At 62.7% G+C, this 16870-nt stretch overlaps 1 protein-coding gene across 7 annotated transcripts in view; it reads left to right on the top strand.

Annotated features, from left to right (window-relative positions):
• Positions 1-16067, top strand: part of PPP6R3 (protein phosphatase 6 regulatory subunit 3) — an 85796-nt gene extending 69729 nt beyond the window's left edge. Inside the window, exons 15-25 of one of the 7 annotated variants that reach the window (XM_055144111.1) lie at positions 842-928; positions 3351-3448; positions 4377-4431; positions 4749-4879; positions 8915-9036; positions 9305-9458; positions 10051-10157; positions 11148-11298; positions 13707-13724; positions 13937-14053; positions 14751-16067. In XM_055144111.1, the coding sequence (XP_055000086.1) occupies positions 842-928; positions 3351-3448; positions 4377-4431; positions 4749-4879; positions 8915-9036; positions 9305-9458; positions 10051-10157; positions 11148-11298; positions 13707-13724; positions 13937-14053; positions 14751-14802 (1092 nt within the window). In that variant the 3' untranslated portion in view covers positions 14803-16067. Of the gene's footprint in view, positions 1-841; positions 929-3350; positions 3449-4376; positions 4432-4748; positions 4880-8914; positions 9037-9304; positions 9459-10050; positions 10158-11147; positions 11299-13580; positions 13725-13936; positions 14054-14750 lie in introns of those variants that run through there. The other 6 variants (XM_055144112.1, XM_055144116.1, XM_055144114.1 and 3 more) reach the window with 6 other exon arrangements.
• Positions 16068-16870: the final 803 nt, after the last annotated feature.

The following is a 16870-nucleotide window of genomic DNA, read 5'->3' on the forward strand; positions in this document are numbered from 1 at the left end:
TGGAGAAGTCAAAGAGAACGCAAGAAAGGGGTCATGTTGCCCGGCACATAATAGTTGCTCAGCTAAAGCGAGCTTCCTTCTTGGCTAGTGAGCTGGTAAGAGCCCATTGGAGGAAGTCCCAGTGACTGAGGACATGCTGAAAGCGCTGCCGTTAGGGCCCAGCCGTGCTGGGAACAGCAGCTCGATGGCGCTCACTGCCCTGTGGAGCCCGCCCCGGCTGCTGTGGCCAGCGTCTCTCCCTCTTCCTCTGGCCTGGCCTTTCTGGGGCTCCCAGCTGCATCTCTGTCCCTCGGGAGGCGAGTTGCGAACAGAGGGCCACTCACTCGGTCAGCCGGTGGGGAGTGAGGTGGATTTTATTCCAGCCAGGGTTTGCCCAGAGTGCCCGAGTCAGGCCGCGCTCTGCCCGGTGTGGCCCGCAGCGCCTTCAGGCCGGGGAGGGGTGGTGCCACGGTCCCAGCGGCCCAAGAATCACAGGGGACAGCACGTCCCCCAGTGCCCACCGGCTGTGGCCGCCTCACTCTTTCCAGCATTGCGGGAACCGGTGAGGAGTGTGGCCCCGGCCCGGGCCCGACTGCCCTCTGGGTGAAAGGCGGAGAAGGAACAAGCACAAATCCTAACCAGCCTGAGGGGGACACGGCTGGCCCGTCCAGATGCTGCATGCGGCCTGAGGGAAGGGCTGTCAGGACCCCTGCCCTTGAATGCACGGATGCTCCATCGGTTGTCGCTTGCTCTTGTTTTTGCTGTTAATGAGAGGAAAACTGATGATTTTTGCAAAAAAAATAATGCCGATGCAAATGTCCTAATTTTCTGTTAAATAGTTTTCTACGTTTTTGTGCATTAGGTCACAGCCTGCCACATTCATTCATCCAGTGATGATGAGATTGACTTTAAGGAAACGGGTTTCTCGCAGGATTCCTCTCTGCAGCAAGTGAGTCACGCCTGGCGCTCTGCTTTCTGTCCTACCCGATGCTCGGTCAGCTGCCCCGTGCGCGGCGCCGACTCGCAGTGCACCCCGGTGACGGGGCCCCGCGGCAGGGACAGGCCATGTGCGGGAGTGTCCGTGACAGGACGATGCTGATGCGGGCACGTTGCTGGAGCGGTGCATGAAAGACTCCTGAGATGTGCTCGGGAGGAGCTTAAGAGCAGGCGGGTTTCCGTAGGGCAGCGGAGGGCGCCGGCCTCGCACGCGGCTGACCCACATGGCGCCGAGCCGGCCTGGAGCGACCCCTGAGTGTGGTCCGGGAGTAAGGAAGTGAAGCTTCTGTAGCCCAGGAGTCCATCCCTCGCGGGCCGGGGTCGCCGGTGCTCCCTGCGTTAAAGCAGCGGACACAGCGGGGTCACCCGGTGCTTGGCCTCATGTGCCCAGCACGGGGGGCGGGGCTTAAAGAGGTCGCTAAAGAGGAGCAAGACTCGGTTTGCTTGTTCTTTTGGTGGTGCCAGGGATCGAACCCGGGCTCTCCCATGCAAGGCGGCCTCTCGCCCGGCCCCCAGACCTGTGTCCAGCGTGGGGGGCACTCGTCACCCCTGAGGGAGGGAAGGCCGGGGCGCAGACAGAGCAGATTGACCCACTAGCTGGTGGCTCTTGGCGCAGTGACAGTCTGCCAGCCGGGGAGTTGCGGACAGCGCCCGCCGGGCAGTTCCGGACAGTCCTAGGGCTGCTGGCTCCTGGGGCCGGCACCAGCGAAGGACTCAAATAGCCGCCCTGCTGGGAGCACTGCGTGATGCTCCGTCTGTTCCGAGCTCTGGCCACTGCTGCCTCCTGACCGCTGGCTGACCAGGCTCCCAGGCTTGTGCCTGCCCAGCCCTGAGCCCCCAGGCCCCGGGTCCAGCCCAGCCCCACGGCCGAGCCGCACTTGGGAGGCGTGGAGTGTCCTCCAGACGGCCCTTGTCTGGAACTTGGGAATCCCAGAACCGCACGCTGGTCTTCGTTAACCCGAATGCTCCTTTCTCTGTGAACGTTGAAGCGCCCGTTCACCTTGGAGTTAACATGGTCTAAGTGGAGACCCCTGAGGCCGACGCCACCGCCGGGGTCCCAGGCTGAGTGGTGGGGAAGAGGGCCGGCCCGGCCCGGCCCGAGTGGCCGTCTGGAGGCGGCAGGCCTTTTTGTCTGCTTTCGGAGTAGTTTCTAATAGCCACACAGCGTGTCGTACGCGTAGAGTCCAGCGCGTCACGCAGCTTCACAGACGACAGTGACAGGGTCCCGCGGCGTCTTCATGGCTCCGCGAGTCAGTCGGGAGTGAGACTGTTCTCGGCCAGCGGGAGCCTCCCGCCCGCCCCCTAACAACGTCCCCCCCACCCACCATACTAATGATGACCACTGAGCCACCAGGTCGCTTGGGGTTCCCGTCGGTGCTGTGTCTCTCGGGAGAAAGCCCACAGACGTGTGTCCGGGGGGGTGCCATGTCTGTCCGCCACGTCCCGGGGCCCCAGCTGTGCCCAGATGCCTTTAGTACATGCCCGGGAAGCCCTTCACGTGGGCGCTGTGAGGACATTTCCTTACGCCCCCAGAGACTCGGTGTCACGTCTCGGGGTGCCCGTGGGCCAGCTGGGCCGCAGTTCAGATGGCCCATGCCGTCATTCCCTGTCCCCAGGGTGAGCACCCGGGTTCAAGGTGCCCGTGGGCATGTGGTCTGGGCAGGAGAATCGGGGGCGGCGCCTTCTGATGTGGGGCTGCGTTGGGGGCGCAGGACAGGGCCACGGCTACCTCCTGGAGCCAGGCCCGGTACATCTTCTGCTGGGCTGGCAGAGCCCCTCGTGGGGTGCACGGCCCCCTGAGAAGCTCCCGAGGAGCCTGGGCTCTTCCAGAAGGGCCTCCCTGCGGCCGGGAGCCCTGGTGTTCCTTGTCCCCTCGGCCTGAGGCTCTGTGAGGGAAGGGCCGCGCTGCGGGCATGGCGCCGGATGGGGCGGGGCTTACGGTTCTCCTGTTCTGGGGGCAGGCGGGGCAGGGGGCGGGGGCTGTTCGGGAGGAAGTTGGTCCGCACTGTTTGGACATCAGAAGGTTGGTTGTGTGCAGAGGTGACGCGGCATGTCATTTCAGGCCGCCAGGCCACTCGGCCACCTCGTTAATCCCCCCAGGCCCCTCTCTAACGAGAGCCCCGGGAGCAGGCGCAGGCTCAGCCGGCCGTTCCTCAGTGATGTGCACTAACACGATTAATTTGTGACCGAATTTGCACATTTCCCTTTCTTGGTAAATTGTGCCTGAGGTTGATGTTTCTGTTTAGAAAAACACACCAACTTGTAAAGCCCTATGGCAAGGTGAATAAGATGGTTTCTGGATCACAAGTGGGCAGATGGTGTGTGGCGTGTCATTAGAATCATTATGTCACTGTCGCTGGTCCTGGGGTTGCCAGGCCTTTTCTGATTATCAGATGCAACAAATGACGTCCAATTTTATTGACCAGTTCGGCTTCAACGATGAGAAGTTTGCAGATCAAGATGACATTGGCAAGTGAGTATGTTTCTCTGCCCCCCTCACTCCGCCTGCCCCGCTCGGGGAATGACGTCTGGGGGACCCGAGCTGCCCGGGTTCCAGACCCTGCCCTCCGCGCTGGCTGTGGTTTCTGTAGCGTTAGTGCCCCCCCCCCCCACAGAGAGGCCAGTGCCTCTGGGCCCGGCCCGTTTCACCCGGGTTCATTTTGATGGGCTGAAACTCCGGCAGGAAGTCGAGGTGTCACGGTGCCCTCAGCGTTAGCTCGGTGGTGCCCACGGGGCCTCCTGCCGGCAGGGGCAGCTCCACCCTGTGTGTATTCTCTTCTCTAGGTCCCTCACCACAACTAGAGTTGGGTTTTTGCAGGCGCCAGGCAGGCAGACCACTCACTCTGCAGCCAGGGTAAGAGGGACGCACACGGGCGGTTGGCGCTGGCCCCAGTGAGTGCGCAGAGGCCCCAGCGGCGAGAGGGCGCCGGCGGGCGGAGCTGGCCCCCTCCGAAGATGGCTTTGAGGAGCTCTGGCTTGCCCTGAGCCCGTGTTTTGTGTAGGAGTGTGGCCCTGCCTGGAAAGAGTTCAGTGTCTGGCAGCTTCACGCACTTTTTGATGCTTTTACTGACTTCTCTGCAAAGGCCCTTCGGGGGGGCCACAGACGTAACACAGTGGGGAAGGCGTTTGCCTGGCACGCGGCTGCCTCGGGGTCAGTCCTCAGCATCCCATGTGGTCCCCCGAGCACGCCAGGTGGGGCCCCCAAGCAGGGAGGGTGAGGGACTGGGGGTCCCTCTGGCTTACGGAGGCAGGGCCCAGGGCGCCCAGCCCGTGTGTGGGCGGCAGCGCTCCTGTGGGCTCTGTCTCACTGGACACCTGGGCGCGGGTTTCCTGGACCTTGGAGGTGGCCGGGCCCCTGTTCCGTCTGACTCACCGCCCCTCTGCTTCTCTTTGGCTTCCAGTGTTTCTTTTGATCGCGTTTCAGACATCAACTTCACTCTGAACACAAACGAGAGCGTAAGTGTCGAGTGCCCTGAGCGGCAGCCCTGGGTGGAGGTGTGACACCCTGGGCTCTTCTGGGCCGTGCCGAGGGGGCTTGGGGGCCTTGCCTTGGGGGCTTCTCCGAGTGATGCCCGGGGTCGGAGCTGGGCCCTGGCTGCAGAGTTTGGGCTGGATGGCGCCGAGGGGCCATGCCGGGTGGGGGTCAAGCTCTCCCTGTTGTAGGGGCAGAATCGGGCTTTGGGTGCTGGCGTTGGGCGCTGGCGTCAGTTGTCAGCTCCAGAGCGTGTTTGTTCTCACTGTGGTGCTGGCGTTCCCCCTTCCCCCCCCCGCAGGGGAACATCGCCCTGTTCGAGGCCTGCTGCAAGGAGCGGATACAGCAGTTTGACGACGGAGGCTCCGACGAGGAGGACATCTGGGAGGAGAAGCACATCACCTTCACGCCCGAGTCCCAGCGACGGTCCAGGTGACGGTTAGGGACAGCCGGGGGACCTGCCGGGCAGTCTGGCAGGAGGGACGCAGGCTCAGAGTCGCAGCTCTGCCGTTGCCGGGAGCCGAGCACGGGCTGTGCCAAGGCGGCGGCCCCCCGAGCCCCGAGTCGGGCCGGCCTGGCTTTGCTTCTCCTTCCGGAGAGCCGCCGGGGTTGTCATGAGCCCGTTGTCTAAGCCGAGCCCGGCTCCGGCCCGGCCCACAGCCAGCGCCAGCCCCGGCTGAGCAGAAGCCCGGGGGCTCGGGCAGACACGCCCGGAGCACGGGCCCGAGAGCTCAGGGCTGAGCCGTACCATAGCCGCCCCGGGCCTGGCCCAGGAGGGCGTTGCTCAGAGGGAGTCTTGGGAGCTCTGGCCCCCTGTGACCTCCTTTTCTACCTTAAAAACTAGAAAGAGGAAACAACCCAGAGTAAATGGAAATAAAGAACTCGCAGACACTAGCGCAGAGGCGGGGCAGAGAGAAGCCACTGCCCCGCGCCAGGCCAGCCTGGGCCCTGGGCGCCGCGGGGTGTGAAACAGACGAGAGGATGAGAACAGAAATTAATGATTCATAAAACTGATCAGAAATGACTGTAAACAAAGTTGTTTTTCAAGATGAGTGAACTCAGCGAGGCGGCAGGGAGAGGCGGCCTCGCGGGGCCTCGGCAGTTCCAGCCGCTCAGGGCGCCTTTGCAGACAGACAGACACGCCACAGTCCGAGGGGGCCGCGGTGCTCAGTGTACAGTTCCCACACAGACCGAAGGCCCACCCGGGTCTCGGCGAGACCCGCCAAGCTGTTCTGCAATGCGCGTTTCCCTGAAATCTCTCGGCCCGCGGAGAGACAACAGTGGAAAGCGCTCCTAATTGAGTGGGTTTCGTGAGCGGTCCCGACCTGAGAATAAAACTGGTGAGGTTAGGAAGAAGGAGGCTCAAGACAACACATGCTGATCAAGAGCATCTTTATTATCAGTCATGCTGGTTTTATACCTTTCTTAGCAGGGGGTTGGTACATGAGTTGTCAATCATCAGGGAAGTGTCTTCTCAGACCAAATAAGGAAAAGTTCGGGGTGTTCTTTGGTGGGCTACAATATTCTCTAAGAGTCGGTTGAGAAATAGTGGGGAGGGGAAAGAGTGGTCACGTAGACAAGGGTTTATCTAGCTATCTGGCAGGAACATCTGTCGGGAGGAACGTACAAGGTTTCGTAAGCTAGGGTATGGCTTTTAAGTAAGGTATTCTACTCTAGGGGCCCTGAGGGTCTCGTGGTTAATTGTCCTGGGCTACTTTTTTTTTTTTTTTTAAAGGACATTGCTTTATTTTTATTTATTTATTTATTTATTTGCTTTTTGGGTCACACCCGGCGATGCACAGGGGTTACCCCTGGCTTTGCACTCAGGAATTACTCCTGGCGTGCTCAGGGGACCATATGGGATGCTGGGATTCGAACCTGGGTCGGCCACGTGCAAGGCAAACGCCCTACCCGCTGTGCTATCGCTCCAGCCCCAAGTCCTGGGCTACTTTTACTTCTTGAGTTTAGCTATTTTCTCTGTCACAAGGGCACCTGTGCCTCAGGTTATGCAAACGCTGGTAATGGAATTTTCCGGTTTGTTCAGGGTCCTAAACAGTCCCCAACACTGCGGGTCACCGGGAGCCCCTGAACACGGCGGAGGAGCAGGAGAGCGCGGCAGTGAGGGGGTGCTGGGGCCCAGTGCCCCGGGTGTGACCCCGTCATCCCCGCCAGGAGTGAGTCCTGAGCTCGCCGGGTGTGGCCCCCAAACCAAAATAGGCACATACCAGAAAGATGCCTGTCAGACCCGTCCATTTCCGGGAGGGTGAGGAGCCCCGTATATTCACGCAGGCACAAGCTCCTGTAGCATGGTTAGCCAGTACTGCAACGAGCACAGACCCCGACAGTAGCTCTCGGCAGCCCAGTCCTGACAGCACGTTCGAGCATCAGTTGCTTGTGGTCTACTGTAGTGGCGGGTTTCTCTGCGAACTGTACTCGCCCCTCTGAGTAACTCCTGTGCAGCGCGGCCTGTGGGCGGCATGCTCCCGGCAGGACAAGGAGACGCCAAATCAAGAGAACGCACACGGGGCCGGTCCCCGCACCACCAGGAGGGTCAGGACTAAGCCCTGAGCGCCGCCAGGTGTGAACCAAGCAGACAGCACACGAGAAGGCGCCTCCGTGTGGGGTGAAGCGGCAGAGCCACGCTTGCCCGGCTGTCAGTGCGAGAATCGGCTGGATTCTCGGGGAAGAGCGTTTCGTAGGTTTGGACGAGGCTGTCCAGGTTGCGCGGGTCTTACTTCTGCATGCCGCCATGAGCAGCGGGAGTCAGTCAGTTGTGTGGAGAGGAGTCTGGGAATCAGAGGTGCCCTAGAAGCTACACTGCCCCCGCACTCAGGGGAACGTGGAGGGCAAATGTCCTCTGACCGTTGTCTGTTGGAAGAAGAGTATTTTCAGTGGGGAAAAGCATTGCAGAAGCACTCATACCACAGCCGGGAGAACGGGCTGGGAAGACTGGTCAGTGGTCGGAGTCAGCCTCCAGTGTGTGTGGGACAGAGGGTAGGTGGGATAGAGAAGGGACTGGTGTGACAGTAATAGTGGGAATGGTCACGTGGACAAGAACTGAGTGTTCACAGTAGGTAAAGGGGTATTCCTGATAGCCTGTCAGTGTCTGTGTTGTAAACCACGAAGTCCAAAAGGAGACAGAAAGGGGGGGAGAAAGAGAAAGAGATGGGGGGTGCGGAGAGAGGGGGAGAGGGAGGAAAAGTGCCTAGGCTGGAGGGGGTGGGGGCTGGGGTGATGGGAGGGATGCTGGGACCCAGGGGCTGGGAATCATACCCCAGTGGAGGGCTGGGTGTTGAACAGTGACTGAAACCTCATCATGGACAGCTTCGTAATGGTCTATCTCACAGTGATCCAATAAAAATGTATTTTTTAAATACATTTTTTAAATGTATCCTGAAAAAAAAAAAAGAAGAAGAGCATTTCCTGGGCACTCCTTCCAGAGTGACCTCTTGGCCTAAGACCATCCCAGACAGAAGCCTCACGCGCTCTTCACAGGCTTTTGACAGATTGAGCCCTAGACTCACGAAAACGCAAAGGACTTAGCGTAAGCGCAGGGCCGGTACTGCCGGTCAGGGCACAGGCGTGAACGGGGTAGCGCTCTGGGCGCAGGTCAGACTCCGACGGTCTGGCAGGGAGAGGCCGGTGGGTTTCGGCAGAGGCGCAGAGTCAGTGGGGAAGGGCAGTGTTACATCTTAAACAAATGTTGCAACATCACAACCTACTTTAGAAACCCTCTGGTCACACTTACACTTGTTAACTTGAAGTTGCTTTTAGAACTCAACGTGAACCGTCCGCATACAATCTCACTGAAGTACTGTGGCGAAAAATCAGAGGTTTCTGAGAGGCAGCACCAAAAGCACCACAGTCTGATAACTTCATCAAAGTTAAAGTGTCTTTAATAGTCGCTCTTGAGGGGCTGGAGCGATAGCACAGCGGGTAGGCGTTTGCCTTGCACGTGGCCGACCCAGGTTCGATTCCCAGCATCCCATATGGTCCCCTGAGCACCGCCAGGGGTGATTCCTGAGTGCATGAGCCAGGAGTGACCCCTGTGCATCGCCAGGTGTGACCCAAAAAGAAAAAAAAAAAAAAAAAAGTCGCTCTTGAGAGGTCAGGCCCCTTCTGGCCAGCTGCGGACAAACAACCAGCCCCTCCCAGTTTCTCTCCACACCTTCACCGCCCCCACACGCGGCGGTGCTCAGGGGCGGCTCCAGTTCTGATTGGGGGAGCCCTGAGATGCCCGGTGTCCACCCCGGGTCCTCTGCGTGCAAGGCCCGTGCCCGGCCCCTCAGCCCGCTCAGGCCCGAGAGCCCGTTCCGATGGCTGAACAGTCGGGGCAGACACCAGCGAGGATGGGGACCGAGAGGGGAGTCGGGGGGACGCAGGTGCAGCCCAAAGAGGGGCCGGCCTGTCTGCAGCCGCAGTCCCTGCGGGACGCGTCCCTGCTGACGGCGCCCGCGCTCCCCTCAGCTCCGGGAGCACCGACAGCGAGGAGAGCACAGACTCGGAGGAGGAGGACGGCGCCAAGCCCGACCTGTTCGAGCCCAGCAGCGCCAGCACGGAGGACAAGATGGAAGTGGACTTGAACGAGCGTGAGTGCCTGGCCCAGCCTGGGCCGTCCGGGCTCTCCAGGGCCCCCCTTCCCCTTAGAAACGGAATTCGGGGGCGTCGTGTCCACGGGTTTCGGGGAGGGGGTCGCCCAGCAGCCCCGTCCACTCAGGAAACCCCTCTGCCCGCCCCCGGGCTGCTCGCGGGCGCTACCCCGCGGAGGGCTCCCGTGTGGCCCCGAGCCCGGCCGCCGCCCAGGGCTGCCCGCTCTGAACTGTGCTCCACGGGGATTTCTGTCTTCCTCTCCTCTAGCTCCCAGCTGGTCGGCCAACTTTGACGTCCCCATGGAGACCACGCACAGTGCTCCCCTGGACTCCGTGGGGTCTGACGTCTGGAGCACGGAGGAGCCCGTGCCCACCAAGGAGACGGGCTGGGCTTCGTTCTCGGAGTTCACGTCTTCCCTGAGGTGAGGCGCAGTGCTCACCCGAGCCGGGGAGGTGCCATCCCATAGTGGCCATGGGGGCCCCAGGTGTCAGCTTGCGGCCGTCTCCTTGGCGGCCCGGAAAGCCAGCAAGCTGGCCGCTGGCAGCCAGAGCCCTGCGCCCTGCTGAGACGACCCGCTGCCCCGTGCCCAGGCCCCCTCGCTGTCCCCTGGCCCGGCCAGACTCTTGGCAGTCGTGGCTCCCAGTAAGGAAGGAGCTTTGTGCAAACGGGCCACCCGGGCCGGGTGTGGAATGGGGTCCAGGCATGTGCCTGGCATGTGACCCAGTCGTGGCCCAGTGCAGCCCTGGCGCCCTCAGGACTAACATCGGGGGGTCCCTGGCACTGTGGGACCCTAAAGCATCGCACCCTCAGACTCTGGCATTGTTGGGCCCGCCCTGCTTGGCTGAGACGCTGGTGGAGCCCGGGTGGGTGGGTGGGTGGAGGCAGGAGCTTTCTGGAGCCGGAGAGGCCCCGGGTGCCCGCCTTGAGGCCCCCCTCTTCCCGTTGCCTCAGGACGTGGCGGCTGGGACTTCCCTCCGCCCTGCACTGACGCCTGGCTGTTCTCTCTCCTCAAGTACGAAAGACTCTTTACGGAGCAATTCTCCCGTGGACATGGAGACCAGCGCGGAGCCCGTGGGCCCCCTGACTCCCGGCGGCACTGCGCTGGCGGCCCAGCCGGAAGGTGGGTGCAGCCGTCAGTCATTCAGATGTTGCAGTTAGGTTTCTGGGTCTGAAAATTGTCCACGTAGCGTGATTCTGAAACCTCATTCTTCCTCGGGAGTGAGGGTGGTCTGAGGTAGTGCAGTGGACGGGATCAGAGGTGGTGCGGGGAGTGGAATCTGCGGGGGTGCAGTGAGTGTAACCTGAGGGGGTGCGGTGTGACCTGAGAGGGTACAGTGTGACCTGAGGGGGTGCGGTGTGACCTGAGGGGGTGCGGTGAGACCTGAGGGGGTGCGGTGAGACCTGAGGGGGTGTGGTGTGACCTGAGGGGGTGCAGTGTGACCTGAGGGGGTGCAGTGTGCCCTGAGGGGGTACGGTGTGACCTGAGGGGGTGCGGTGTGACCTGAGGGGGTGCGGTGAGACCTGAGGGGGTGCGGTGTGACCTGAGGGGGTGCAGTGTGACCTGAGGGGGTGCAGTGTGCCCTGAGGGGGTGCGGTGTGACCTGAGGGGGTGCGGTGTGACCTGAGGGGGTGCGGTGTGACCTGAGAGGGTGCAGTGTGACCTGAGGGTGCAGTGTGACCTGAGGGGGTGCAGTGTGACCTGAGGGGGTACAGTGAGTGTTACCTGGGGGGTGCAGTGTGCCCTGAGGGGGTGCAGTGTGACCTGAGGGGGAGCGGTGAGACCTGAGGGGGTGCGGTGTGACCTGAGGAGGTGCAGTGTGACCTGAGGGGGGTGCAATGTGACCTGAGGGGGTGCAGTGTGCCCTGAGGGGGGTGCAGTGTGCCCTGAGGGCGTGCAGTGTGCCCTGAGGGCGTGCAGGGCGTGTGCCCTGGTGAGGGGGTTGCTGGGCGAGCTTGCTTTGCCCTGTGCTGTGGACGGGAACTTCAGAGAGGCCAAGGGGAGGCGGGGATGAGACGCGCCGCTTCCTGTCGGGGCGCGGGTCCCCTCCGGGAGGAGGTGGCCGGGGGGCCGCTCCCGCAGTGCCTGTGACCTGGTGGCTTGCGTGTCCAGCTGCAGGCAGCGTGGCCATGGAAGCCAGCTCCGACGGGGAGGAGGACGCGGAGGCTGCAGACAAGGTAACTGAGACAGTGATGAATGGCGGCGTGAAGGAAACCCTCAGCCTCACTGTCGATGCCAGGACAGAAACTGCCGTCTTCAGAAGGTAACGGCGCTGCCCCCGCGGGCGGGGGGGAGGAAGCTGGCGTGCTCGGCCTCACTAACGCACGGAGAGTGTGCGCCCGGAGCCTGGCGCCTGCGTTGGTTGTGCTCGAAACCTGAAAAGTGCAAACATTGGAATTCACAGTAGAAATGCTTTTGGGTGCTCCCCGCGAGCCAGCAGCTGATGGACGGGTTGGCCGCTGGGGTTCCCGCGCGGGCCGGACCTGGCTCCCTGACGCGGAAGGAAGCCAGAGGCAGGCTGCCCCGTGGCTGTCACAGGCGACGGCCGACGGGCCTGGTCAGTCCTGGCCTCGGCACTGAGAAAGAGGCGCTTCCGGAGACCGGCCTCGTGCCTCTCTGGGGTGGCCCTGCAGGAGGGTGGAGCGGGACTGCAGAGTGTTGGATAAGGGAAAGCTTCCCGTGCGGGGCCGGGCGCCGGCCTCGTGGGTCAGTCCAGCCCGTGGTCCCCAGCGCCACCACGACTGCTGTCCCCGGGGCAGTCAGGTGACAGGACAGATACATCCAAACTCTGGGGACATTTCAGTAGCGCATGAAACTGGTAAACACCATCGACTGTAAATCTATAGCCACCTGTACCCGTAGGAGTTCTAGAAACTCACTTCGGGGCCAGAGGGGGTGCCAGGGCCTTGCCTGCAGCCGACTCCGGCCCCTTTAGGAGTGGCCCCCAGCTCTGCTGGATGCGGCCCCCGGACCAACAAAAGCCCCAAGACAGATCGAGCTGAAGTCCCCGCTTCCCTCCAGTGCTACACTGTGGTCTTCGCCTAGAAATCAGAAAAATACCAAAGGCGTTAAAATTTGAACATTGAGAGCTGGAGCGAGAGTATAGCTGCATGCGGCCGGCCCGTGTTTGATCCCCAGAGACACACTCGGTGTCCCCTGAGCCCGCAGTGAGCCCTGAGTATGACCGGATGTGACCCAAAAACCATTAGGAAAAGAAAAGTTTTGGAGGGGCTGGAGCTATCGACAGCACAGTGGGGAGGGCGTTTGCCTTGCACGCGGCCGACCCGGGTTCGATTCCCAGCATCCCATATGGTCCCCTGAGCACCACCAGGGGTAATTCCTGAGTGCAGAGCCAGGAGTAACCCCTGTGCATCGCCGGGTGTGACCCAAAAAGAAAAAAAAAGAAAAGTTTTGGAAACTCGTAATTAAATTAGCAGACGCAGGAGCCGGTTGGTAAGCCCCAGGTGTGCAGGGGTGCCCGGGGCGGGGTGCGTGGCCAGTTGGGGACACCGAAGAGGCCGAGAGAGGAGGCCTGCTCTGCGCAAGGCTCCCTGGGCGACGTGACAAGGTCTGGAGTGATGGCACTCGTAAGGGGGGTATGTCTTGGTTGCTAGTAAGACACATGAGCGAGTGGATTTCTCATCACACCGAGGGGGCTCCCAGAGGCCCGGGAGGCAGCCGTGTCCGAGGAGAGCCGGAGGGGCCGCTGTGTGTTCTTAGGGGGACCGCAGGGCGGGCGCTGGGGATCGGCCTGGGTTGGCACGGAAGGCGCCACAGCGGCGCGGAGGGGGCAGTCAGGACCTGGCACTGTGGCCCCCGGGACACTCAGCCCTGCCGCCGCCCTGGCGGGCTCCAGAGAAGGAGGTGAAGGGCCGAACCGTAGAGGACGAGCCCGGCTGACTTGACTCGCCCGTGCCGGGAGGGTCCGCGCGAGAGCAGGGAGCCGGAGCCGCCGGCGGGGGACCGGTGGGGCCCGAGTTTGGTCCAGGCCACCGCGACTCCCGCTTGGTCCCAGCGCGCTGGGGAGGCAGAAATGTAAAGGAGTCATCGCGGAGAGGAGAGAAGAGCCGGGAAGGAGCAGAGGGGCGTTCACGGGCCCGCGCGGGAGCCCCCGAGACTTGGAGACTGTCCAGTCCTGCCCCCGCGGGGCGAGGAGGGGCGCGGAGAAGAGGGTCAGCGAGGCGCGCGGAACCCCTCAGAAGGCGTGTGGTGACCGGCCCTGCCTCGGTGGAAACGCTGCCTGGGGCTGGGGGAGAGGCCGGTGGGCACAGGACGGGCCGGAGGGGGTCACGGCCTGGGCTGCGTCTGACGGGCCGGGGGCAGCGGCCGGTGCCCCCGCGGTGGGTGCGGCCGCTGGCCTGAGCAGCGCCGGGGCAGCGGGCGGGGGAGGGGCAGGTGACCGCCGCTGGGCCGCGGGTGGGGCCGTGCCGCAGAGCCGGGGCCGTCCGTGAGTGCGGGCGGGACGAGGGCCGCGCGTGGAGCGTCGCCGCCGTGGCGGGTCGGGGGGCCGCAGCCGCGTGACTCAAGCCTCCTTCCTTCAAACAGGTCGGTGCGGCCGGCGGGTCTGCGGCCGTGCTTAGCGCAGCGGTGCCTAGTGCCCCAGCCCCGCATTGCTAGGAGGTTCTGAAACTCTTGTACATTTCTTTTTCTGTTTTGCACACTTGGCTTCAGAGTGTTGAAATCCTACCGGTATGTACGTTCGCGCGCCGTCTCCACCACACGGCCGCACCCCGTGCCCCTCTGCGTCCCCGTGCGCCAGCGCCGCGGGCTCCCTTCGTGGCGTGCGCCCCTGCCCGAGCATGTGCAGCCCCGGGCCCGGCCCCCGGCGTCATGACGTCAGCGCCATCTGCATGCGCTCCGCCCCGCGCGCGCCCGCGCCTCACGCCGCCCTCTCTCCGCAGCGAGGACGGGAAACTGTCTACCTCTCAAGATGCTGCTTGCACCGCCGCGGAGGAGAGCCCCGCCGCGCCCGAGGCCAAGTCCGCGGCCCCCCGGCCCCCCAGCAGTGCCGAGCAGAGGTAACTCCCCCCACAGTGCTCCGCCCCGGAGCCAAAGCCGGGCGTTTGTGCAGAGCCAGTGACGTCCCTGGCGCTCCGGCGTCCAGCAGATGGACGCTGACCGGGGCTATGGCCCCCCTCGAGTGCCCACGTGCTCCCCGCGTTGTGCCCGGAGAGGTTCTGGGCCGGCCCGGCACCTCCTGGTCTCTGCGGCCGTCAGCGTGTGGCCTTGCGGGCAGGAGGACAGCTTGCCTGAAGCCTGAGCGCGGGCGAGTGGCCGGGTCCGAGTGCCCAGTTCCGCCCTGTCTCTTCGCCTGTGCGTTGGTTCCCGGGAGGCCGAGGGGTCTGTGTGCCGGCTCTCGGGGTGCAGCGCCGGCGGGAGTGGGCCCAGGGTCCCGGGAGCTTGGCCGCAGCGGCGGCGAGCAGGGAGGGCTGCGGGGCCAGGGTCGTTCACGGGTGCGCAAGCATGTCCCGCCCGTGTGCCGAGCGCCCACGTGCTGCTCGCCCCCTCGGGGGGCCCGAGCGAGGCCAGACAGTGGTGCGGGCTCAGATCCTCAAGCCCGGCTCGGCTCCCCTTGCCGAGGGCGCTGCCCCGCCCTGGAGGTGCCCCGAGCAGTGGGAGCCCACGGGAGGCGGCGGAAGGCTTTGGAAGGCACCATCCTGCGCGTGGGGCCGGGCGGCTCGGGCGGGCGGGGCCTCAGGTTGTGTTTCCCCGCAGGCCCGAGCAGCCCAGCCTGCCCGGCGACTCGTCGGTGAACGGCCCGGTATGATGTGCGCCCGCCACCGCTCGCCGAGGACTCAGACTGCCATCGGCAGGGCCCCGGGGCCTCGGCCGCCCCGCGCCCTCCCTGCACGGATCAGGACCAGCAACTTCCTCTCCCGGAGTCTCGGACATTGTACAGAGAGCAGCCGTGTACAGACACTGCACACTGACGACCGCCAAGACCGTCCGCTCTGGGGACGGGCAGCCTGTGGACGGAGACCTCGCCCGCCCAGAGCCGCCGCGGGCTCGCCCGGAAACGGGCACACACAGAGCGATTGGATCTGGACCCGACAGATATTAGTCTGACCAAAGTATTAGGCAGTTGCATCCATTTCTCTCACCGTGTACAATTCGGAATCCATTTTCCTCCCAGGCTGGCGAGGAGTGGCAGGATTCAGACGCCCCAAGTGTTACTTTGGTTGTTCTGACTTACAAAAGTGATTTTGAATAAGGAATATTTGGTGTTCTTTTTATAACCAGTTTTTGATTGGTAACTGTTTTCTGTATCGTTTAAAACGGATCAAAAACGTAAGTCTATTGGTAGAGATTAAGTATTTATTGCTACAGCTTAGCTGATAAATTGATGTTCCTGTAAAGCCATATGTTCTGTTCCCGTCCTGTTTGCCGGACACGCGTGTTCCTGCAGGCGAGACCCCGGGCTCCCGAGCGGCCCTGGCTTGTGGTTTGGGTTTTTCTTCTGTTCCGTGTTTCGTTTCGTTTCGGTAGTTCACCTGCCTTCTAGCCCCTTCACCAAAACCCGGCGTCACCAGCCAGCGTGGCGGAGCGGTCGGCGCGGCTGAGGCGGGACGCGCTCGGGCTGCCTCGGGCCGGACACCAGGTCCCCGCCCCGCGCTCGCCGTCACTGGACCCGCGAGATTCCTCTCGCAAACGCGAAGCCAGTGTATTTTTTAGAACTGGTTTGTGTATATATATAGTGATTATGGATACTAATTCAATGTAATTTATAATTTTCTATGTCAATATAAAATACATCCCAGCCTTCTCCAGCAGCTGAAGCAATACATCGTCGATCGCCCTGTCGTCCGGTGAAAGGGTTCAATGACCTCACCTCTTGCACTTTTAGATGCAAATCAGTTTTTCATTTCTGTAATAGAAAATCATTCACGTATTTTTACAGCATTTGTTTTTCCTGACCAGTATTTAAAACCAAAAGGATATTCTGAAAAACGGCCAACGATTTTTTTAGAAATAGCATCCCAAGCAGCGTGCCTACACATACATTGCATATGGAAATAAAGAAAAGCAAATGTCTGATGCCTTATTTCTTATTTACTTTCCACTGGAAATGGTGTCAAAGGCGTGGAGAGGTTTGCCACGGCCGACCGAGCACTGACGGATGGCGGGGGCAGTTAGGGGCCCCGTCCCGTCCCCGTCTCCTTCCTGTCCCCGCCCCGTCCTCGTCCCTGTTCTGTCCCCGTCCTATCCCGTCCCCGCCCCTGTCCCCAGCCCCGTCCTGTCCCAGTTCCCATTATGTCCCCGTCTCCCTCCTGTCCCCGTCCTGTCCTTGTCCCTGTTCTGTCCCGACCCCTGTCCTCTCCCCGCCCCCGTCCCCGTCCCCATCCCTGTCCCCGTCCTGTCCCCGTGGCTCAGGTCTCGGTGCTGCTGTTCGCCGCTCTGGCTCCCGGGGGTGTCCCTGGCGGTCAGCTCCTCTCCTGGAGGCCTCAGTGCGGCGGGGTGGGCCAAGGGGCCTCTCCCGGGCAGGCGCCCGTCGTCTCGCCGTGACCCAGCTCTGTATTGGCCAGACGGAACCGTGAGGCCACGGCCGCGCCACCTGTTTGGAAATGACAAATAAAGCCTGATCTGTTCTAGACACAAACCTCTCGACCTTGCTTGGCCTTCGCTCACCAGACGGGGCGCGGCGAGGAGAGACAGCCCGGCCCGGTCAGGCCACTGGGCCCCCGCGGGGTCAGTCACAGCCCGCCCGCTCCCGCACGTGCCCTGCGCCTGGCATCTGTCTCCCCTGGTCTCCGGACGGTGGCGTTGGCTGTCACCTCGGCCCGGCCTTCCCCGCTGGCCACTCAGCCCTGGAGTCCGCTGGACCCAAGGCCCGTGTG

Source organism: Sorex araneus, chromosome 6 (assembly GCF_027595985.1).
Source record: "Sorex araneus isolate mSorAra2 chromosome 6, mSorAra2.pri, whole genome shotgun sequence".
Classification (NCBI taxonomy): domain Eukaryota; kingdom Metazoa; phylum Chordata; class Mammalia; order Eulipotyphla; family Soricidae; genus Sorex; species Sorex araneus.